General features: G+C 38.2%; 1 protein-coding gene across 1 annotated transcript; it reads right to left on the bottom strand.

The window, feature by feature from the left end:
• On the bottom strand, positions 1-25,719 carry DCAF13 (DDB1 and CUL4 associated factor 13). Its single transcript, XM_042036243.1, has 11 exons — positions 25,650-25,719; positions 24,472-24,671; positions 22,237-22,344; positions 20,444-20,533; positions 19,400-19,555; positions 18,627-18,704; positions 14,692-14,774; positions 12,589-12,753; positions 9,355-9,490; positions 1,349-1,512; positions 1-550 (listed from the first exon to the last, which is right to left on the bottom strand). The coding sequence occupies exons 1-11, from the start codon at positions 25,717-25,719 to the stop codon at positions 463-465; spliced, it is 1,338 nt and encodes a 445-aa protein (XP_041892177.1). The 3' UTR covers positions 1-462.

Below are 25,719 nucleotides of genomic sequence, written 5' to 3'. Positions count from 1 at the left end.
TTAAGGTCACTTGTTTATTAAATTTGTTTAAATAAAAATTAAAAACAGACAGCATAAGGACAATAATTTTTGTAACTCTGTATGGAGTAGGATTTTTTGCTTTGACAAATATTAACCTATTTCATCCTTTTTTTGTAGTAACAGTACCAAGGAATAGAACTGGAATTACAGATATCCTCCACCAAGTAATCTGCTTCTATCAAAAGGGTCAAACTCCACTGCAATACGCAGTGTTGGGCCAGGAACGTCAGACAAATGGCAATAAAAGATTACTGGGGAAATTCCTGTAACTACTCAAAGCAGAGAATGACTTGAGAAGTCAGAGGATGCACAACCTTGGAAGAAAAGTCCTGTTTCTGGAACCATATGCTGTCTTACCAATGTCCATTAAATTTTCTACAGTGTATTCTCTCAATAGTGACATTTTTCTTTCATTGTGACATTTTGTACATGTGAAAACAATTATTTCACTACTGCCACAATATGCTTCTTCCTCTCTGACACAAATGGCACAGATCCCGGCTTGCTGTGCTTACGACGATTCAGTTCCCTAGAAACAAAAAAAACAGAAAAATGAAACTCAGTAGTCAGCACAAATGTTTAAGAAATACTGGCTTCCTCCTCAAGCTACTAATGGAGTTATCCTACACAGAAAACCAAAAAAGTTTAGAATTTCTCTTTCTATTACTCAAAAGCCATGTACTCCTTTTGGAAGAAGGATCAGCCCTTTTAGAAGTAACTTTAAAGTTGGCTAATTTAGAAAGGTTTCAAATGGAGCCTTTCCTTGGGAGCTCAGCTTGGTTTTCATGTCAACAGGATCAGCTGCTCAAGTTTGTAGAGTTTTTTAGCTAATGCCAATGACTAGGGCCCACCACTTTACTGTTAATTCAGTGGCACAGCAAAACATGGCACCTCCTGCTCCTAGAAATTCCAATATGGCAATGATCCAGGTGGCATAAAACATTCATTCTGGAATTTGACATTATTAAAAAAAACCAAAACCAAAAACCAAATGAAAACAAAAAACCCACCACACACCCAAAACAGCCCATCCTGTTTCCAGTGCAATGGGGCATCATGTCATGCTTAACCAAGCACTGTGGCTCCTTCCAACATGGTATCTGTTGCCATGTCCTCATTGTACTTTTGGGAAGCAGCCAGTCCTCACTGACGCTGGCACTTGTCTGCATTTTCCTTAGAATCAATCCAGTAGCTCATGGATCACTCATTCAGATGTTAGAAGGAGCTCTATCACTCCTATACACTGCTGCTCAAGCAGCACTGCAGTGATGCATTTTATTAAGAGGAAGAGAAAGCAAAGCCAGAAGAGCACAAGAGGAACACATACTTCCGCCGCCGAGCCTCCCTCATGATCCGCTGCTCCTTGATTTGGCAATAAATACTCTTGGGCAAGTGTCGGTGCTGAGCTATGCGCCGGATCTGAGGGTGAAACTGGAACTTCTCCTTCAGCTTCTGATTGTAATTCATAGCTGCCCTCTCTCGGGGTGCAAGCTACAAGGAGAACAACACAGACAAGCACATTAGAAAAGAACAGGGATTTAACTGTCAATCTTCTCTACAAATTTTAACTCTTCATTCAAATGGCTTCCTTCTAGCAAATTCCTTCAGAATAAGGGTAGGTAAGTATTAAAAAACCTAAAATTCCAACAATATCCCAATGCTCAAGCACAAAAATTTATCATCATTTTAAAGTTGAGTGAAGTAACCACATTTAATTCCCAAGAATTAGATTTTAATGTGCTGTCGAGAACAAAAGAGAACATAAATAGCTGACAGTAAACACTCTTTGATTAGTCTTTCCTAACCTCTGATGATGATCAACTTTCCCTGTAAAACTAAGATTTGTAGGCATTTTAATCACTAGGCAGTGTAATTATAAATGCTATAGAGGAACTGTCTTCATCAACAGCTTTACAGACAGCTTTTCAGGTGGCCTAAATCTTACCCAGCACCTCGATCCCTTGGGAAGCACAATGCACATATCAGATTTCAAGTATTACCTTGACTATACGGCACACAGGGAGTTCCAACTTTCATCAAGCAGCTAAAAAAAGTCTTAGTATCACAAACACATGAAATACAGGCGAGCTGATATTGCCACAAAAGACTAATTTTTAATTCACGTTTAAAATTCTGTCCGAGCCACCATTAACAACACTGAAAGTAAGAAACACCTTCTCCTCACAGCCGATCTATAGAAGATTTTTTTTTTCAATTAGGTTTTTTTCTTTTGGTCCTAATGTTTATTTATCAAAAGGAAAAAAACCTGTTTGCTATTACTCATGAAGCAATGCATGCTTTAAACAAAAATGCAGCAATCTCTATGTATTTTGGATTTACTTGGATCTTTGGGAATTTCAGCTGCATTTCAGTCAAGTGATCTTTCACATAAACATAAAATCTGTTAGTATTAAATATGGGATGATGATAATCCCATCCTCTTTTTCCTACCCTACTGCCCAAACTCTGTAACTCCCATACTTCAAACATCTTAAAACCCTTCATATTTTCAATTAAACCATGGCACCAGTCTTGCGCCATTTCACATTTATGTCATAAACTACTATCTCCATTTAAAATATTAAAAGTAAAACAATAGTTCAGGCAAATTCTATTTATTCAGCTTTGTAAACGACTCAGTGTCACTAATTTCTCACTTTCAAGAAAAGACAGAAACTGATGCTAACAAAAAAAGCAGTAAAAAACCCAACAACTTTATTACACACACACTTGGAAATTCCACTTAAAATATAATGAAATGTGTTTTCCCCCCGTGAAATCAGTAACTGGCTATTTATTCTCCACTCTGGAGATCACTTTTGTATGTGACTTCTGGTAGAATTTTTCAAGAATTCTGAATAAATAAGTATCACACTCAGATGATTTTGGTCCAGAATACCATAAATGGTCTGAAAACAAGTATTGATAAAACATACCACAAAGGAGCTTCTGATTTGGGAAAATAAAGAAACCAGGTACAAAGCTGCTCATGGCTCAGAAAATTCTTATTCAGACATCAGAAATACATGATGCTCTTAACCTGGTCTCCACACCCCCTTGTTCATAAAACCCAAATCCTTCTGCTTTACTTACATTCATTGTGGCCTCTGAAATTGAAATTGCATAATTTTACAGTCTTAGCCCACTAAAGCTACCCTACCCCTTTTACTGAAATTCTTTCTTGTGAGCCAGCCTGTGAATAGCTGGTTCACTCTCAATAAATCCCAGGTGTTCCCACTCTGCAGAAAACTGCCAACATAATCCAAATTAAAGAGCTTTATTTTAATTAAATGCAATGATTTTCCTTTAATTTTAGAAGAGCAAATTGCTGCCGATTTAGTATAACCTTGATGATTCTACAGACAAGAGGTGAATCTGTAAATTAAAGATAAATCCAGGACATCTTATTTAAAAAATTAATATAGATTAAGAGGTGTTGGAGCCTGACTCCATTTTTAGGGGTAATGTGGTATAGAGAAAGGCACACAGCTGGTGACTTTCCATCCAACTACCGGATGCCAGCGGCCAATACACCCGGCTGTGCTAAGTGCACCCTCATCCACACAATTGTACAAGAAAATTCTGCGGTAATGACAAGTTTCCTTTATGAGAGATAGCAGATAGCTAAGAAAGCACACTGCAATAATGCACTGAATTCCAACTCTCTCTTGCAAGTCACTTTACAAAGGTCAGTGTGAACAGCTGAAGAGAACAGTGTTACTTCCCATTCTGTTTTGGACTGGAGAAGATGCACAACATGATTTGCAGTACTAGAGATTTCATTTATAGGGACTAGAACACTCTCCAATTTAATATATATAATAAATTAGGATTTATGTCACATCATGAGGGGAAGACATGCTTAAAGGTGACATATGACTGTTTTTTCATATGTTCCAAAAATGAACTTGCAATTTCTTTCCTACTTGAGGAAAATGAAGATTATGTGGCAGAAACATAGCTGGTTTGTGTCACTACCACAGAAGGACTTCACAGCAAATACTTAGGGTGAAAAAAAGGGAAAAAGAACTCTTTAAATGCAACAAAGTTGTCAGTAAATGCCTCCTAAAGTAAACTGCCCATGCCTCTTCTCCTCCCTCCTGATGACACAGACTGCTTATTTTTCCATCTAAGCAGAAGGAAAGTAAGCATTTTTGCAGAGCCCTGATTAAAAGCTAAAACCACCCTTAAAAAAAAAATTCTCCTCTTCAAGAGGGCTGTATTTAAAACTCCACACTATTAAGACTTCTGTATTTCAACATGAGAATACAAAACGAATGTTTATCTGTCCTCTTCAGGTTGCCCTTCTAGGTTAGGGCAGGCAACAGCACAGATGCAATATATTTTTAGAATGCAGATATATCCCAGCAGTTTTCTACACCATAGCTTGTATTTATTTATTTTTGTATTGCTCTGCTGAAAACACCTTCCTTAAATTTATTCCCATGAAGTTCATTATTCATTCTTTCCTGGACCAGAAATTTTGATCTCTTTACATCTAAATGGATGACAAAAGCAAAAAACAGAAAGGTAATATAAAGCAATGTAGATGCAAAGAGCATAAAATCATAGCTATAGGGCTGAAGTTACAGGTGCACTGAATCACGAGCCCAAAATCACTATGAAAAGAATGCCACGTCCTACACTATCTGGTAGTGCTTGTTATTAGGATTATCTCAGAAAATGGAACCACGTACTAGAAACAGACTGAAAGGATAAACAATGGCTAAAGACAGTTTTGATGTGCTCCTGCTAACGCACTTTGTTAGATCAAAACCAAGATTTCTAACTGCACTTTCTCCTATCTCTACCAGCCCATACTCAAAATCTGCTATTTCTGCATTTTTTAAGAAAGCAGTTAACCTATTATTTACTTATAAGCAGTAAACTGCTTTTTAAGAAAGCAGTAAACCTATTATGCTCCACTATTGTTCACTCACTCATCAGTAGTTTTACTAAAATACTAAGCATCCTAAGCCACTGCTCTGTTCTAATTCATAAAAGTAACAGAGATGAAATTTTGCAGCTGTTACTCCCAGAAGTAATGTTACTAAGAATTCACACTCTAAGAAGTGAAGTATAGTTTCTTTTTTAATGTGGCAGTAGACTGAAGAGCAATGCAGCTTTTACAAGTCTTACTGATGATTCATTGCTTTCAGTACAATTCAAAAAAACCTAGTCTATCCCTTTCTTTCTATTAATTACATTAACTGTACACGATTAACTGAAATCTGCTCTATCACTGCTGCTTTTTCAGCCTTTCCACTCAGATGAGGCTCTATTTTCCTCCTCAAAAGTCAAAATCATTTACCTTTTCATAAATCCCGAACTTCTTCAAAAGCACAGGTAAAAGCATCAAACATACTTAAGTCGTATTTTATGTATTTGAACAGTCTAGAGTTTCTCAAGTCTTAACTGAGTCTTTTGCTTCTGGGCATGCAGAGATAGATGTTTACTGCCTTAAAAATAACACCTGTTATGTCCTATTTAATAATACATTTTGATCAATTAAGGAAATTTCATTAAAACCTAAATGCTGAAAATTATTTTAAAGCAACTGCTGCAGTAGCTCCAACAGAGAGATTTGGGTTTTGTTACCCCTATGTAAAACCTGTGCAGACTTAATTGTCAGTGGAATAGAGACACAAGATGCCTCTGGCTCCTCCAGAGACTTTTCTTCTTTCTTTCATGTTTCACTGATTTTGAATAATGAGTGCAGTGCCAAAGACATTAAAACCCAAAAGAAACATGCATGTCAGAACTGATGACTTCTCGGGTAGCTGCGGTTCAGAAAGTACAACATTCCAACTGGATAAATGTTCACCAGCCATAGCATGAGTACTGTATATTCACTGTAACTTCTCTGGAACACAGCAATGCAAAAAACCAACTAAGTACTCACCAAAGGAAACAAAAAATGTTAGATGACTATTTTTCTTTCTTTTTCAGGATGTTGGTTTCTACGCACCCCAGCACAAAAATATCCATCTTAAAATACAATGTATTGCAAGATTTTAGCATTATAACAGAAATACAGTGACCTTTGGATGAGTCATTCAATCAAATCTTCTCAGCAAAGAAAAACAGCAGACCAAGCAACTAAGCATTCAAGACATACTTTGACACTTCTTCTGACAGAATTACTTCTGACAGAATTACTGAATGTTCAGCTTTGAATATTCAAAACATTCAAAAAATAGCCACAGACTGTGGAAGAACTGGACATTCATAAAATGAGCAAGCATATGCCTGTGAAGATAAGAACACCAATACTCTAAAAAAGAAGCAGATACTGAAGAAAATCAGTGGAACCTGCTAAATAGCCATTAATAGTTGCAGTGTTAAGAATCACAGGAACTACCAGGTTGGATCAAACAGGGATTGGCACAGTTGCCTGAATCCAAGCAACACTTCCAAGATATATCCAAGAGCGTGATAAGTCATGAGGACTCCTGAGTCCTATTAGCTACAATTACTCTCTAAATATCTAAAAATTAAAATTTCATACTGCTTCTAAAAAAAAAAAAACTTTTAACAACTACAGCCATTTCAGGCAGCTTCAAATTCTGTGTCTTGCTAAATGCATGGCTTCAACAAAACCATGCTTGAACACATTTCCACATAAGATACGGGGATGTGAAACGTTCTCTTCCCATTATAATGTAATTCTTCACAAGTTCATCACTGTCCTGTGAAGTGAGAGCAATTTTTCTATGTAATACACTATGTCCATTTTAAGTTCTTTCTCTATTTCTAAATAATTTTGCTTTCTTAAGTTGTCTTTTGATGTTGCAAGGTGTTTTTTCTAAGATAGGATGATAAATTCTGTATTCTAAATTATGGGAGGACTTTCACTTCTGAGAATAAAAAAAATCCCCAACCAAAAAAAAATCCCCCCAAAAATAACTCAAAAAATGGGGGGGGTGGGAACAAACCGCATGTCACTTGACCTGTGTCATAGATAGTTATTGATTTGCTTCTCTTGGGAGCCAACAGCCAAAGCGCTTTGACAGAAATACACCCTTACACATGTTACAAAAGCTTTACTGGAAGAAGAGCAGAACTGAATCACGGGCACAGACTCCAAGGGGCAAAGCAAGCAACAACACGAAGGAAACAACAAAGGCTGTTTTGTGTAGGACTCCTGTCAGGTCAAAGAACACAAGAGTATTAATGTGCAGACCATATCCAATACCCAGTAGTCACAACTACTAGTGCCTTTTTTTAGGCCCATCCATGGCCAGTTTTCACTGACACAAATACTACAGAAAACAGCAGAATGTCACTTATCAGTCTACATTCTGAACACTTCAACAATAGCTAAGTTGTCCTTTTGGTATGCCATATTTCTGCAATGCAGGAGTAGCTGTGTTTGCCTATTACTTCCCAGAGAGAATTATCCTTACTCTTTCACAAGAAAGGAAGCCAATGCCATCTAGTCAATAAAGTCAACTTTTTATTCACATCTGAAAATATTAGGAACCCTTCTACATGAAAATGGTATTTGTGACATTCTTTTTACCCACTTGTCCTTCACGCAAAGGGCTCAGAGTAAAGATGAACATACCAGACAATTGTTACAGAACAGCATCTTAGAGAGAAACATCATGATCTCTCACTAAAAATATAGTGAGTAAATGGAGAAAGTTTCAGTTAATATCATAAAATCAGGTGAAAAGGGTGTTGCCATGAGCATATGGATATAACATAAGGAAAACAGATAGTATTTCTATCCAACACTGCACTATCTAAACAAATTCAACACAAAAGTTAAATCCAAAAGTAAAGTCTCTAATGAGCTTTGTGGAATCCCCGAAATTAGCAACTATGGAACTGATATTTAGGTGTTTGACCAAAGCACCACATGGGAAAATCCCAAGAACCAATGCAGAAGAAAAAAAAAAAAAAAAAATGCATCTTCAAAAAAAAGAGGTATCCTTTAAAAAATTAAAATTTAAAAAATTCAACCTAAACAGTAGTTTGTGATCACAATTACTGCAGAGACCACAAAGCTGTGGGTTTCTTTATCTACTGCTCTATAGCAAAAATGAGAATAACAGATTTCCCAATACCTATGGTGGGTCATGGCTAAAGATATACATACATGTTATTTTAGCTGTGCTACTCCATATCCAGTGTTTCACAGTGCACAGGAGTCCATGAATTATCCTGTTTCCAGTGTAGCCCTAAGAATTCCTATCACTCCCTCCACCTGCCAGCTCTCACAGCTCTGCTTCACTTCCCTCCTACAGATACTTAAAGTTGATGGAGCTTCAGGTAATCATAAGCAGTTCCAAACATAAATATGCAACAGATCCATCATCTCAACTGTACCACATTCTTCCCTAAATCACAGCTTCCCTTTCATCTCTTCGCATCTTTTCACAAGATCAAGCAGAAATTCCCCCAGACATTATCTGACAGCTCTGCCAATAGGCTCAGAAAAGGTAGTGTAAGCACCTCCAAAATACCATAACAATATAAAGCCACATAAAGGGATTACTCCCAGCAGGCAAAGTGCCAAATTCATTCTCCAAAGTCACTCAGTACTTTGATACAACTATGCATATGAATCTATGCAGCTGGTAACTGAAAGGGAACATTTGGGCTTCACCTGTACATAAACATTTGAACAAGTGTAACTGAAAAGACTTATTTAATGAGGCTGGTGATTGTTCACACTAGGAACACCTCAATCAAACAGACTTACATTGAATTAAGTGGACTTCAGATATCACACTAGTTTGCCCACTTAGTATCTGAGAGTTAGACAGGTAAATGACAATCTCAGTGTCAAACTACACATCAGTGCCAACAGTCTATTTTACAATACATATGCTTATCACAGCATGATTTTTTTTTACTTTTATACCTTTTTTTTAAGCAAACAAACTGAATGAATGAACATGAACTAATCACATGCCAGTCAAAATCTTTAAAAGTAGTAACTCTAAACTTAAATAGAATTAATTAAATATGGCTAAACAGAATTTATTACCTTCTTTCCAGTGGTAAGGGATGGATTCTAACCATTAGCACACAGGTAAAAAATCTAGTTTAGATAGAACTGATGATTGTTGTTAGCATTAAACAAGACCAAAAAAAGTCATCTTGTGTAGCAATAAGGAGGCATGTCATTTATTATTATTGTAAGCTGCAGTAAATGCAATGAGCTACACTGCACAGCAGTCTGCAAATTAAACACAAATGTCAAACATTTTACAGCCTCCCTTTAGAAACAAGTTTTCAAAAGTTGAAGAGGCTAACTGGTTGTAATAACAATGAAAAATCCCAAACATCTCGTGATAACAAAAAGCAAAATGCAACTCTTACCACTCCCAGTTTTTCAGAAGCATTAGCTTTCCACAGGCGAATATTCATCTCATCTGAGCCACACAGAATGTATTTGTTATCTGAAGTCCATTTTACAGTGATGACATGCTGCATTCGTTTGGTATGATAAACCTCCCTGAAGCAAAGAGAAACATTTTAAAATCATCTATCATCACTTTTCTCACCATTACCTTTCAAATAGCAGAAAGCATTCTGTTCTAGGCAAATTTTTTTTTTACTTTTTCTTGCCGTTGTTTTTTAAAAAATCTGACTTTTTAAAACACTGTGCTGATCTTATCTTTCTACAGACAGATACAAATGAAGTGTGATAGACTGATAAAGGACCACCTAGGATAAGACGCTTTTTAAATAAGTGCTTTCATAGAAATTATAATAAAGAGTTAAATAATAACACTCTTTGCAAAACATGCCAAAGGTATACAGTATGAAATGCATACCGTTCCTGAAATAATTGTGATTAATATGCTCTTACATTGAGAGTATTACAAAATGAGAATGCAGAAAAATAGATGCCAAAGAATCTGACACCACCCTAACGAATAAGAGAAAGAACACCAAAGAAACACCTCCCAGATGTCCATTTATGATACAGCAATGGATTTGCTACTCTTCATTGTGATTCCCCTCCTTTACCCAAAAATAGACTCCATTTCTTTTTTAATTTCTGCTGATCAGACTCCTGCTCAACAAGTGCTGTTGAAAAATGTTCCTGCATGCTACATTTAAACCAATACTTAAGTTAAACCCTTGTCTAATTTTTATTGAGTATGTATCAAACAAATTTATTCTTTTATTTCTGCTATAAAAATAAAGGACTAAATACACTTTTCTGGGAATTTTAGCTATTTATTAGCATTCTGGAAGGAAAGAAAAAGTAAGGCCTATTTATTGTCCACCAATAGCCACTTCTTTGATATATCAGTCAGGCACTACAGCTTATTCTCTATCTTCCACTCAGTTATTTTTGCAAGGAAAATCCAAGTAATAATGTAAAAGACACATGAAAACAGCATCTATTCAGGTGCTGTGGAGAAACTAGACTGGGGCTGAGCTAAAATGGTTGTGAGAAAAAGGAAAGTAATCAATATATCAGAATAAATAAGCTTTAATAAGCTTAATCACCTCTTGTAATTCACCAGCAAGCAATAATCTACAAGAACAACTATGTGGAAGAATTAGCACAAGTACCATCAGAAAACATTAATACTCACATCAGCTTTTCACTCTTTAATAGCATGTGTACACATCTGCACTTTCACAAGAATTTCTGCGTTTACTTTCCTTCTACTACATGAGTCAATAACAAACCTTTTCTTCACCCACCTTTGGGGAACTAAGTCCTTTTCCTTTCTATACTTTAAATTTGCAGCCGTTGCCTATTCTATGTCTGTGATCACAAGGTATTAAATATCATTTTTCAGGGACAGAAAAAACAGAAAACATGGTGAAATAACCTGGATCTGTCATTTAAAAGTTCACACAGAAATACAGTTCTGTTTACTAAGCATTTACTAAATTTAATCAACTTCATAGTAACTCTTATTTCTTAGGGCTGAACAATTTCATTATTTAAATTCTCATTTAAAAATAAAATAGAAAGCAATTGAAGTTAGGAGTTTTTCAGATTGGCAGGACATCAGAAGTTAAAACTAGACTAGCATCAGGATCCTTATTTACAGATATTCTTAACCACCCTCTCAGTTTTCCAAGTAGGATAAGATCTTCTATTTACAGACTTTTCTCCATTCCATGAGATTAATATGAACTGTGCAATTCTAAAGAAGCCCAGCTTCTAAAGAATTTTAAGTGTACCAGAACACTGTAATCAGCTTACATGAGGCAAAATTTTTCATTTGTAAGGCTTCTCCTCACTAAATTTATGGCTACTACACAAAAAGGGGAAAAAGTGGGGACAAAGAGAAAAAACTCTTCCACAGGCCTTGGCAACAATCTGCTAAAATGTGAAATAAAGCCTTTTATTGTTGCATTATGGGGCCTGCAAACTTCTCCTCAGTGATGCGTGTTAATTTTGCATATCAGCACTTTTGTGAACATTATTAATGCATACAAAGAAGCTGCTAACCATATCGTTTAATAATGCAAGAATCAGTAAAAGAACCAAAACAAACCTACAAAGGAACTGCACTACCTAATCACATTTAAAGTATTATTGCAAGACAAAAAGAAAATGAAAATTATCTGTAGATTAGAGGAAATGTAAACAGCCCCTCCCACTTTTTAATGCAGCACAGGAGCACAGTTACACAGCATGCATAATTTCATCAATCAATAATAAAAATATACTCCTTCACCAACCAATATTTCAACATTTTTGCCCTCAAACCACCTAGAACTTGACTAAGTAACAAATTTGTAGGGGGACAAGGTTGGAGTGAGGAAGTCAAGCAGAAGTAAAATAAAATTAAGAATAAAGTAAAAGGAGGGAGAAAGAATAACGAAGGCAGGTTTATGAAGATCAAATTATACCACAAAGATCAAATAACTTGCTTCAGTTTTCATCAAACTGAAAGAAAAATAAAAAATAGTGGAGACAGAGTAGATTATAATCTGTAGCAAAATATTTAATATACTCACTTATGAAACCCTACATGAAAAATTAAATCCAAGTGAATTGTACTCAAAGCACTGTATTACAAATCAAAACCAGGTTAACCAAAGATGAACAAAAGGTAGTAAGTGCACTGAAACAGAGCACAAAAGGGTCCCAAACTGATTCTCAGGAATTCACACAGCAGTCAATTTTACATAATGTCTTTAGCAATCATCCATATAGGATGAAGACAACCCCTAGGAAACCAAATGCTACAATGTTGTAATACACTGCAAACTTAAGTGGTGACAGAAACAGTATAAAGCAACCTAAAACCATTAAAGATGCATAGAGAGGGAGATCAAATGAGATTCACCTTGGTAAAATATGAATGACCTAAGCACAATAATCCACTCTAATTTTAATTCCATATTGTGGAAGTACTGCTACTTGTTAAGTAATTTCACTCTTGATCCATACCCCAGAGTTATGTCAACTACACAGCCTGTCAGCTTCAAGCTACTGACAGCATAAGATTTCGACACTCACAGGAAGTGAATGCCCCAATGAAGATGTTAATGAATGAATCAGTAATTTTGAGGATTTGGGAGGAAGTTACTGGAATGAATGACAGCAAGAGAGAAAGGTGTAAAACTACTCACCTGCTGTGACCTTTGTCTACAGGAAAAATGCGGATGGACTTATCAAAGCTGGCAGACACAAATTCTTTCCCAGTGGGTGAATAATCCACATCAAGAACAGCAGACACATGATCCATATGCACCATCACAGGTGATTCAAGAAAGCGCATATCAAAAGTATATAAGCTTTAAAATAAATACATCAACATCTTAGTATCATAATAAGTCCTAAGTAAACAGCACATTTTACAGAAACCACACTTGAGGATAGACCCATATTGCAGAGGGAACTCCTTAAAGCAGCTCATACTTGAAAAGAAAGAAAACTGCACTGTTTAGGGTTTGAAAGGAGTTTGTTAACCACAAGGTTTAGTTATTGGATCAGACCTAGGTTTCTTGCTCACTGTCAAAAGACAGACAGGCTCCACTATTCCCTTCATCATCTGTTCATGGGTGACTGACTCCAAGCATCACACTGGACTCCTTTACTCCATCTTCAGATGTTAAGTATGCACCCTGTACTTGTAGAAGCATCTCTGAATCATTACAGTAAGCCTATCAATTCTGAAAGGTTTCTAAATATTCCATATTGTGAACTCCTAGTAATTCAGAGTCTACTGTAAAGTTCCATTTGTTTGGCACCCTCTCTTACTGCCTATCTTAGGCCAGACAAGTGCAAGGAAAGCTTGGTGTAGCAAGTGTAGGAGTGCAGGGAAAGCTTGGTCCTTACACATGGAGATGCTAGCTCAGCAGAGCCCACTGTCCATAGAAAAGCATTATGTTAAAAAGTAAACACCCAGCTGCTGGACCACAGCTGGTTTGCTCTTAAGGATTTCAAAGCTCAGATAAAGTCTACCTCTACTCCCTTTGAATAAAGAAGCTAAGTGGCACAAGCTAGGCATAATCACTGTGTAGACCATCAAAAAAGCATATGTGCTTTACAGACAATGCATTTATTGAAACCTGCTTAAGATATACTATTTAGTAGAACTATTATGTTAAAAAAATTTAATTCACCAGGTTTCTCCCCCTCCTTTCTGCAGATGAATGCATAACTGAAATTAAATATATCTTACTGAACACTATAATGGTGATTATTGCTTTTTCCTTCTAAATTCCCCAAGAGAAAGCATGCAGCATCTTATTCAAAACTGCTACTCCATATAATCAGCAAATACTTGCATATGCATTGTTGATATATGCATTTGCCTTTGCACACTAAGTGCTTCAGGCTGCAAGAGGACAGTTGTCCCTGACAGTAATTTTTTAGTTTAGCAAGAGGAAGAAAACAAAAAAAATTTAAAAACCCCAAGCCAACCAAAAAGCAAATTCATAAACAAAAACCCCAAACTTATAAACAAATAGATTAGGTAGTCTAATAGTTTTACCATACCATAACACAAATACAAGAAAAACAGCACATTGAATATAACACTACTTTCAAGGTCTGAGTCAGATTCCATTTCCTTAGAAAAACAGCCTTAAGATAAGTGATAAAATGCTTATGTTCTAGAAGAAAACAGTGATCTATTGTTAGATCACTGACTTCCTGGAAAAAAGGATATGGAGCACATTTGAAATGGCCTAGTTTTGAAGAGACAGCTTTTTCAATATCAGATTAGCTGTTCACATGAATAGTATTGTTCAAAAGTAAAAAACTGCTCCGAGACATTGAAAGGATAAGTACTGTAGTCTACAGAACTGTCTCACAAAAGATTAATCTGGGGTTTTTTTAAGAAATGTTCTCATCAAAATAGCTGATCAGTACAATGCATCAAGCTTCACAAGAGCTGGCAAGAAAATGAACACTTGTATTGCCTCAGACTAGACCAACAGTATTTATTTTCGAGGTTTCAAGTTACACTTGCACTGGTTCAGCTGCATTTATTCTAAGTTACACTACTGTTTACCCCCCAAGTACTGAGATATACAGAAAGAGGTAGTTTACTGTCAATTCATATTTCTTAAAATCAGTATGCCTATAACTCTCTAGATTATTAAGCAATTCAAATTTAGAGTTTGAGTAGTGTTTTAAAAATTTATTTTAGCATGATCATAAATCACCAAGATAGAGGTTAAGAATATAGCATGTCCAGGATTATCAAAAAGCAAGGTTACACTTACTTGTAATCTTCATTTGCTGCAGTAAAAATAAAAGCTTCCATAGGGTTCCAACACAGTGTATTTGTCCTCATGTTCAAGATAACCTGAAATATATTTACACATTGCTACCTTGTTATAGGCAGTAAAATACTCACTATAGTTCAAAACTTCTTATATATGACTGCAGACAAGTACTTTGTAGATAGAGAATTATGGCAGAGGAATAGTACATGACAGAATGTTTCCCCAGCAGTGTTAGAAGTGAAACCCAAGAACCTCCTGGTCCTCATCATATGCTTACTGCTTTGGGCTATACAACAATTAAGCTTTCCTCTGTAAACCACCTTAGAATCAAACTCTTCAAAGTGGTCATTTAACATAGCAACCTGCTAGTGGTCAACAAGTAAATCTGGAACTTCCAAAAAATTTCACTTCTCTATCCTATTTACAGGAACCTTTAGTTAAGTAATCGATAGACATACCTAATTAAATTATTATTTCAAGGGATATAGTCATTAATTGAAGCTGTGAACCAGCATTTGCAAAGCAATTGTAGTATTTTTATGTTCTCCCAGTTATTACCCCTTCATTATTTGATGTCTGAAATTGTAGTTCATGAATTCTCCTGGACAGCTGCCATTTCTTGCAGAAGTGCCAAGCAAAGCGCACAGAAGTTACTGTGTTGTCATCTACTCAGCACTATCACTGTAGCAGCAGTGAATCATCCTCACACATTTGTAAGATTTGCTTGCTGCTTGTAAGCATATGGCCAACAAAGAGGCCAGTTGGCCCTCAAGTAGGAAGAAGGCAGCTGATAGGAGACTAGTAAGACCCTTCTACTTTGCTAACTGCAGACTAGACAAGAGGCATTAGGAAGCCGTACGTTGGATGTCCCCACCCTGGAGGACAGCTAGGCCCCTGTGGGACAAGGCAAGGCAGGGAGGAGGTCACCTGACACACCAGACACAGCAGCTTTGGTTTGTGCCAAGCCTGAGAGGAACTTCCAACCATCTATTTAAAAATAAGAACTATACTCAGTATGCCTGACACAAAGTGGATGTGTAATTGCAGAGCAACTTATTAACAAACTGAACAACTCTAAACAGGATTGTCTACAATGCTCCAGGCCAGCTATAATCCTACTTAAAAATCCTGTAATTTGGGTGTTTAACACTATGGTACTCAAATCTCATTTTTGTTCTTGGCTTACTAGACCAAACACCATAAATCTACACACATATTTCAGAATATACTTGTACAATTATAACCCTTACAGTAATGAACACAGTCTCAAAACAAATTAATAGTGATGACTTTACTGAACACCCCTCCAGAAGATTACAATGAACGTGTGCCTACGCTCATAACTCTCCCTAAGTCCTCAATTCCTAGGCGACACCACCCTGCTCATTGTGCTGCAGAACACCGCTCATTTTCAGGAACTACATTCAGCCAGAACTGAACGTAGTAATCAGACGTTTAAAGTGATCTCTAGTTTAAGAAGTGGCCACTGAAATGCCTTCTGTTTACACTAATGTGACAACTAGAAATTGCTCAAGATTTCAGTATTGTTCTAGTTATAAATCTTGCACAAATCTGGGAAGTTAATAATCAAGGACTGTTCTTTATTCCTTCCTGTACAAGTTCATCAGCCACTGCAAAATAAGCACACAATTAATGTTAACCCACCATACATATAATAAGTACTTTAAATCATGTCACAAAATAACTTCAATATTGCCAAAAGATCCAGCTCTTTCAAAAGGAGTCAAGTTCTGTCATGCTCCAAATCTTTTGTTTTTTCACCGAAATTTACAAGCCTTCAGTTCATTTCAGCAGTGGCTTTTGGAATTAAAACAGTGCCTAAGAAATGAGATTGTCTCTCATTTCTCATTTGTCTCACAGTTCTAGCATTAGGTTTAGTAACAACTATGTAAGGCAACCTGGGCTGGAAGTAATTTAAGTTGCTGTAAATACATCAATAATGGCATTTCAGAACTATCTAAACCCATACCAGAGCCGTAATTTACTGTTACTTTTAATCTATTGTACGTCATCTTATAAAATGGGTAAGTTTAAATCCTTATTAAGACCAGTCAAAATTGTCAAGTCCCTGACACTTGGTTCTCTTGGTTTATTTATTTTACCTGTGAACACTTGCTCACAAAGAGTGCAAGCCTGGAAATGTTGAGATTAACACAAAAACAGATTACCCAAATAATTAACCTGTCTTCCTTTACTACCTACAACGTATTTGGTTGAGATGAACACCTAAGAATGTAACAAGCAAGAGAAAACACAGTTCCTGTCAGCTGTTTAAATGCTAAAGTCTATCTTTAAAACACCCTAAGCCTTCCTGATCCCACAGGTTGCACAAGAATGACTTCTAAAGTGCACCAACTCCTACCAAAACATTTTTCTCTTGTCTTTCAACAGAATTGCTTTCATTCATGTTTTCCAGCTTTTTTAGACCAGCTCTTATCATGAACTTAGGTAGCATCTCACTATCTCATCCCTCCCTTTTTAAAACTTAAGGCTTCAAAACCCACACCCAGGACAAACAGGCAACAGAGCTACTGCTTCATGATGTGAGAAGCTGTACTCCTATTTCCATTAATGAAGGGACTCCCACTGACTTCCAACTGCTTTGCTGATCAAATCCTAGGAACTCAGCAGTGCCAGAAACCAATGCCCATACATAAGTAAGGTACCTCTAATAAGCAAAACCTTTCTCTTCAGAGTTCCAGAGCTCTTGGCTCTCAATGCAGAAATGGACATTTCACCTCCTCTCCACAGCAGAATTACCCCTATCCCAGGAAGAAACCCAGTACTGTGTCCATGGAAGCAAGGAAGTACTAATCAGTGTTTTATTCCTATACAAGGAAATGCACCTCAGCACGCTGCTTACATGAGGTACACAAACACGTGCACACAGGTCTATATGCACATGTATGTACAGTCATATATTTAGCATATATCCATATGTAAAATTCTGTTAGATTTAAACTTAGTTCACAAAGGATCAAACTGCATCCTTTGACCTTGCAACTGCAGCTCTACAGCACTAGCTGAGCTCATTTCAACATTCAGGTCTTCAGCTGGCATCTCTGACAAGTTTTTACAAGCACTGCTTCAGTAGTCCAAGTGAAACTTCACTGAAAATTCTTGGGGTACAGGGAGAGAAAGAAATATTGTTATGCCAACAGCATTCCTATTTTATAACTAAATACCATTATCATGTTCTAGTGTGTATCAAATCAATGACACTGGAGACAGTATGTAACACAGGAGAACACTGAGTGCATATTCACAAGCCAGAATATTGTATTTCAAGAAGAATATTGTTAAGATAGTTCTGGGGCTCAGAACTACTGAACTTGATAGAGATTTGATATGTGTGTATGAATTACCAGCTTCTTAGCTAAAATAAATACATATATTCTGTTAAATAGGAATCTATGTCATCGGTAAATTCCACATATAAATACTATTTTGATTACACTGCAAAGGAGTTCTGAATGTTTATAGTAGGGAAGGGTTTAGCTCCCTAAAAAGGAAAAACACATTTTCAAATGCAGAGCAAGGCTCTCCAGTGGTGAAGCTACTTTTTTTCCTTCTGGCAAGGAGAAGAAAAAAAAATTTTAAAAACATACATACATAGACAGAACACAACACAGGAACATAAAGTTCTTATTGTGAAATTGCTGTCAAGTCAGGCACTTGATCAAGAATTACAACAGAGTGAGCATGACAGCCCGTCTGAATGCAGAAAAAGGCCCTTTTAACTCTGCACTGTTTAAATCCCAACATTAATTCAAACTCAGAAGACTCAGACATTGAAAATTCAGTGAACTCACAGTTCAGAGCTTTCCGTTCTCTACTGTCACCAACAGTTACAGGCTATTAACATATTCAGGATGATTATTAGTGCCATTAATTACTCTTAAAAATATTACCTTCTTTAATGGAGTTGATTTTCTCATATCATACAGCACAATATTTCTGTCAGAAGCACAGCTTCCCAAAAGGTAAGTCTGAAAAAAAAAAAACAAAACCAGTGTGTATGGTCTTTGAAATACTTCTGGAGTGTGGTTAACAGCTTACATCAGATACCTAAGCTATTTCACAAAGCTGGTCATCAGTTTCTTTTTCAGCCAATCAGTTTCTTCTTCAGTGCAGGTAATTACTCAGCACAAACATTATAAATAGCTTTTTCTGTAAGATTCAAAATACATGCAGTGCCCTCTCCTTTAAAACTAACAGGCAAATCCCCATAAACACTTATTCTATGAACATAGCCCAGTCAAAGGGTATAATAGGAAGTGCTGTAAAAGATCAAATGCAATTGTTTTTCCATGGAGAGGGTGAGAAGTCTCAGTCAGAGGTAGCAGAATACTGGAACAGACGAACTGGCAGCTCCACAGCCACATAACTGCTACACTGTATGACTGAGGTACCAGATATGTATTGTTGTGGGCAGAATGGAGACTGCCCTGCTTTTGTTCCTCCTCTCCCCCACCAACAGAGACAAAAGATAGGAAGATAAAATATATGGTACTACATTCCAAAATAATATAACCATAAAAATCTATGTATACCTCCCCCTAAATATTGCATTAAACATAAAATCTAAATTTAGAAGAAAAAAAATCAAGATGGTGTAAACAGAGTTTAGATCTCATACTGCTCAAGAAAAATACTGGTTTCCAACATGCAACACAAGCATTACCTCAATGGGATTAAATTTTACACTGCTTATGCTATCAAAACCCCAAGTCAGAGAACACTTGGGGCTTGTCCTTTGTTCATCCCAAATGTCCACTTGATGGCCACAGGTGGCGAAAACAGGTTCCTTCCAGTGGTGATCAATTCCTGTATACACTGTCTTTAAGGAAAAAAAAAAACAAAAAAACAAACAAAAATTTAAAAACCCAATTGTATGCATAAATACTCAAGTATGTTCTGTTAGAAAAAAGATCTACAAATCATCGCATATGGAGTCTCACATGGTTTTACTCATTTATATTACTGAAAACTACATCACCAGTGCTACCAGAAACTAAGTCTTATCAGATGTACCCCTACCAGTAGGCAAGCTTTCTTTTTCATTTAAGGTGCATGTATGCATTTCTTGTTAATTTACAATGGAGTTGGCAATAAAGGCATATTTACAAAATCCTGGCTGCCTTTAAAGCAAATGAAAATTTTAAGAGTGCAACTGAATTTTCAGTGGGGACTTCAATGGATTCTGTAGACATTGCAATAACTAAAGAGTTTCAAACTATGTATTTGGAAAAAACTTTAATATTTTTCCTAACAAAGCTTACCATAAATTCAAGGTGCCAAAGTATATATTTTTAGACTGCTTTTGTCAAAAAGAAAGATGTAAAGTTAATATTTTGTATTGAATGGCTGCGAAGTATCGGCATGAAAAGAAAGTTATTTAATGCAGACTAAGCACTGGCAACATGTCTGAGGAGACTACAAAGAAATGTGACCAGTTTGCAGGAAAGGGATAATTAGTACAGACAGAGCTAAGCAGTCTCTGATGGCATTTGAGGTAGTCCTTTCTGGTTACATGTAAAATAAATGTAATAAAAATGTGAAGATACTTTAAAAGTGCCATTATAAAATTTGATCCCATCACCTTACAACCCATTATGATAACAGGTGATATCACATTATTTCTCTCTCCTTCAAAAACTAGATAAAAAATGATTCAAACTTAATTCAAAAGAAGAGGTATGGGAAAATCAAAACCCAGATTTACTACCTTTCCAAGAATTGTGTGAATAGGTTCTTCTTCTTCTCCATATTCTGGGCTCTCCATTTTCCACTGCTTCACGGTTTTGTCATCGCCAACCTGGAAATATTGGAGAAATCAAGTACAGTTTTATGTAAATATATTCCCTTTTATTTTGCTAGATGTGCTTTGCAATTAAATACAGGCATCCTTTCAAAAAAAAAAACCCAAAACATTCTGTGACACACACAAACGCTTCCTCCTGCCCGTTCACTGTTCCATTTTTTAACTCCAAGCTACAGATTAGCTCTCCTGGTCATAATATGTTGTTAAAACATGTACATGGTCTGGCTGGAGTGAACATTCTTCATAGCAGCCCACCTGGCAGTGTGTTTCTGATTTGTGGCTAAAACAGTGCTGATACAGCACCCAAGCCTTGGCTGTTGCTGAACAATGGTTGCACGGTGCTGAGGCATTTCCCCCTGCTCCCACTCTGTCTCCATCACCCCTGCCTCACCAACCAGCAAACAGGCTTGGTGTGGGCAGCAGACTGGGAGGGACGTAGGCATGACAGATGTCCTGAACTGGCCAAAGGAGGATTCCACACCACAGAACAATGATCTGCAATAAAAACTGCGGTAGTGGGAGCAGAAAGAGGAGGTGGGGGCTGCTGCTCAGAGATTGTCTGCGGATCTGTCTACTTCTGAGAGCAGGCGACTGATTCCCAGTTTGCCACTTGTTTCCCATCACCACCTTTCCTTCATCTATTCAACTGTCTATCTTCATCCACAAGGCTTTACCACTTTCCAAAATAGACAGCTAAATAGGAAAAAGGTGAGCTGGAATGATGGCTATTTTGTAAGGCTACATTTTAATCAACTGGCACCTTAAACTGCAAATCATCTTCTGGAAGTCACTTTGATGAGCCTGTAATCAGTTAAAAGGCAACTTTTCCAGTTGCTCTGGTTGCCTGTTCCAAATTTTGCACTAATGCCAACACAAGCTTTTGCATGGCTGTGCAGTGACCCGGATCGTGCAAACAGGCCTAAAAAAATATTAGCTTTACAAGTTTATCTTCCCCTACCTGACTGCACTACTACTGTTTCTTCTCTCCCTCTCTCAATTTTCAGGCAGAGGGATTGTCAAAAGGGGAGTAACTAACCTGGAGTCACTTAGGATTTTTTATTGTGACTTTCCCTATATCGTAACTACTGTCCCTATGACCTGGTATATACCTTAGAAAAGACAAATATAATGTAGTGAAAATGGCTCTTCTATGACCAGTTAAAATGAAGCACAACCTCAGGACACCTCAGTTTTCAAAAACAGTTCTTCTTGTTGTCTTACCTTAGAACTGTTTTAATGCCAACAGGAAGACGTACTATTTCCAAGCAGTTTACATGCAACTGAATCTGTTGTGGTTGTTATGAATTAATAAAGCTTTATTCACATGAAATGATCTTGACTTAATCAGATTATTTTTAATCATAGTATATGCAAATGGTTACTTTTTTATATGCTTCTATGTCTTTCAATAAACACAATCCATTTACTACTTTAATGAAAACTAGTTTATTCGAGTTTTAATTACATGACCATCTGTTAGCTATTTTCTGGTAGTTATCCCTTGGATGGTCTTGAATGACATCCCTATCACAGCATCAGAAAAAATTTCATTGTAAATAGAACTGTCAACACATTCAATAAGTGTATTCATACAGTATTTAAATATTTTACAGCAGAGAGCACGTTTCTCAGTGGAAAACAGATGGTGAACAGGTACTCTGTGCTGCTGCACTGGTAAGGAGACACATAATACTTACAGTGAAGAATGACGTACCACAGAAACGGGCACACATGCCTCGAACAAAGCCCTCGTGGGCTTGTATAGTGCGAACACACTGTCGTTTGGTCAAGTTCCAAATTTTAACCTGTTAAAAACAGAGGAGCAAATATTCTGTAAGCTTTCTACAGCCCACAGCTGCAGTTCACAATTCAAGTACAAGAGATCACACATGTGGTAATGAAATGGCAGAGCTGGCTTGGACACTGGTCAGATTTTATAATGTTAAAAACTATTTAATTATTCCTTTCTTGAAAAATAATTTTTAAAGTGAGGCTCTTTCCTTCTTACTCTCTCCCGTGACCTAAGCTGTATACTTTCTGCATTTTGCACTCCCCTATTTTCGAACTAGAATTTTTGCTAAAAAACAGCAGCAGTTATAAATTTAGCAAAAAAAATACCCCTTTAAAGACAAAAGCACAAAGAACTTTGGAACCAACAGAGTTTTTTCAGTCCAGTTGCTGTACTACATTGTCTACAGATGTCCAACTCTCACAGAGGTTTCTGTTTCAAAGCTTTTGGGCTCATTTAAAAAAAACAACAACAAAGAAATGGAGATCAGTTTTTATATTTTTATGTATTTATAGTACCCAGTACTTTACTCGTTCTATCAGTGGATAAGAAATCTGGCTAAACTTTCATAGGAATTAGTTCCACTTCTCTCTGAAAAGGTAAACGTCCCTTATACTACTGCATGACATAGGCACTTTCTATAAAAAGCAGAAAGCAACCAACTGCCCAGAAGACACCTTTCAAGTACTATCAAATTAGCAATGTAAGGGTGAGAAAAGACAGGGAATTCAGAAAAGACAGGTATTTTTTTCTGCAACTAGTTCCAATTAAAGTGCCCTTGATTGCTACTTATAATTGTTATGTAAAATAATCAAATACATATAGGCTTAGCCTTTTTTAGGTAGTATGAAAAATTGTTATTCCAAAAAGTTTTTGGTTGTGTGCCCATTCCCCCTAGCTAATCTGACAGTTTAACTTCTTTAGGGAGAGGAGTGGGGGTGATCATGTGGGCAGCAAAAAGCAATCACAACGTGTATTGGGTTTGCATGGCCAGGTTTTGGTAGTGGGAGTCTACAGGGGTGGCTTCTGTGAGAAGCTGCTGGAATCTTCTCCATGTCCAGCAGAGCCAATGCCAGACAGCTCCCACACAGACCCCCCACTGGCCAAGGCCAAGTTAATAAGAAATGGTGGTAACAACTCTGTGATAACACATTCAAGAAGGAACAAAAGTTAGTGGGCAGATGTAACTGTGCTCAGAGAAGAGAGGAGTGAGAATACATGAGAGCAATAACTCTGCAGACACCAAGGTGAGGAAAGGAGAGGGAAGAGCTGAGGTTCCCCTGCAGCCTGTCGTGAAGACCATGGTGAGGCAGCTGTGCCCCAGCAGCCCATGGAGGAAGTTAATGGGAGTGCAGAGATCCACCTGCAGCCTGTGGAGAAGACGAGGCCAGATGCACTCAAAGAACGCTGTGATCCATGGCAAGGCCTTACTAAAGTAGGCTCCTGGCAGGGACCTGTGGACCGATGCAGAGAGGAGCCCACAATGGAGCAGGTTTCCCAGGACTTGTGACCCTGTGGGGGACCTACACTGGAGCTGCCTGCTCTTGAAGGACTCCACAGTGTGGAAAAGTCACCCACACAGCAGCAATTTGTGAAAAGCTGCAGCCTGTAGGAATGACTCATGCTGGAGAAGTTCATGAAGAACTGTCTCCCATGGGAGGGGCCCATGGTGGAGCAGTGGAGGGACTCCTCTCTCTGCGTAGAGGCAGGAACAACTTGTAATGAACTGACTGTAACCCCCTTTCCCCATTTACCTATGCTGCTGGGGGGGAGGAAGGAGATCCCAGGAAGGAGGGAGGAGGGGGGGAAGGTAGTTTTAAGGTTTTATTTTACTTCTCATTATCCTGCTCTGATTTTCTTAATAATAAGTTCAGTCTGTTTTGTCTTTGATGGTAATAAGTGAGTGATGTCTCCCAGTCCTTATCTCAACCCATGAACCTTTCACTACATTTTGTCTCCCCTGTCCAGTGGTAGAGTAACAGAGCAGCAAAAAGTTTCACCTTCTGAGTGAGGATAAAGGTAACATGCTGAACAAAGACAGGAAAGTGTGGCAAAACCAATCAAACCCAACAAAACACAAAAGAGAAAGAAAAAAGAAAATAAGAAAGAAAGGTACCTTCTCTGTTGTGGTTTGTAAGCTTACCTCTCCATCACAAGCTCCAGACAGCACTGTAGACAAACTTTTTGGATGTTTGGCCATGCAATTAACTCCATCTCTGTGGCCATCAAGTGAACTAAGAAAGGGTTTTGCAAACACACGTTCCAGCTTTGTGGCATTCAGAGCTCTTACGTACTCTCGAGCAACCTCAAATGGATGCAATGCAGGGTCATAGTTCCTTGGAACTGCAACAGAAAAAACATACATTAGAAGCCCATGTTGGAGCAGGTCCAGAGGAGAGACATGATCAGAAGGATGGACTACCTCTCCCATGAGGAAAGGCTGAGAGCTGGGGTTGTTCATTCTGGAGAAGTGAAGGCTCTGGGGAGACTTCACTGTGGCCTTTCAGTACTTAAAGGGGGGCTATGAGAAAGATGTGATATGACAATGAGTAATGGTTTTAAACTTAAAGAGGGTAAATTTAGACTAGATAGAAGTAAGAAGTCTTTTACAATGAGATGGCACATGCCCCATCAAGGTTTTGAGCAACCTGATCTAACTGAAGGTGTCCCTGCTCACCGCAGGGGGGGAGGGGGGGGAGAGGGGGCGTTGAACTAGATGACTTTTAGAGGTTCCTTCCAACCCACAAAACTCTATTATTCTGTGTGTAAAATCAGCACAATTTTTGGCAGTTTTAATAATGAATGTGCAAAAGCAGAACGCGACGTACTAGGACTAAAACAGCATTAAGTGCAAAAAAATGCAAGCGCTAAGGCAGGAAATACTAAGGTCAGGCGCAATCTCGGGGTACCAGAACAGTGGTTAAACCCCCAGCCCCGCACTCCTGCTCTGACACCTAGAGATGCGGCTTCCGGCAGCCGCCCGGCCCCGGGGAGCGGCAAGGGAAGCTCTCCTCCGCAGACGGGCACCGCACGCAATTCCCCGCCGGGGACTGGCACCCGCGCGGGACAGCTCCCGGCGCTCGGAAGGAAGGAAGCCCAAAGCCCACTGCCGGGGCTCTCCGATTCCCGTCGCTGGCGAGCACCAGCCCAGCCGCGAAGGGGAGGGGCGGGGCGGGGCGCGGCGCGGCCGACGGGAGCCCGAACGCCTTCCTGCCTCCCTCCGCCACGGGCCTCATCCCTTGCGGGCGGGCTGCACCGGGCCCGGCCGGGCCGATCCGATCCGAGGGCCGATCCGAGGGCCGCTCCGGGAGCCCCGCTCACCGCGCTGCAGGTCCAGCTTGGTGTCCCGGACGTAGTCATCGGGGTTGCGGCTCAGCACCTTCACCCGCAT

The sequence above is a fragment of the Corvus kubaryi genome, unplaced genomic scaffold, assembly GCF_017639235.1.
Source record: "Corvus kubaryi isolate FWS band 111438036 unplaced genomic scaffold, C.kubaryi_AGA036_p1.0 37385, whole genome shotgun sequence".
Taxonomy (NCBI): Eukaryota; Metazoa; Chordata; class Aves; order Passeriformes; family Corvidae; genus Corvus; species Corvus kubaryi.
This window is presented reverse-complemented; position numbering and strand designations above follow the sequence as displayed.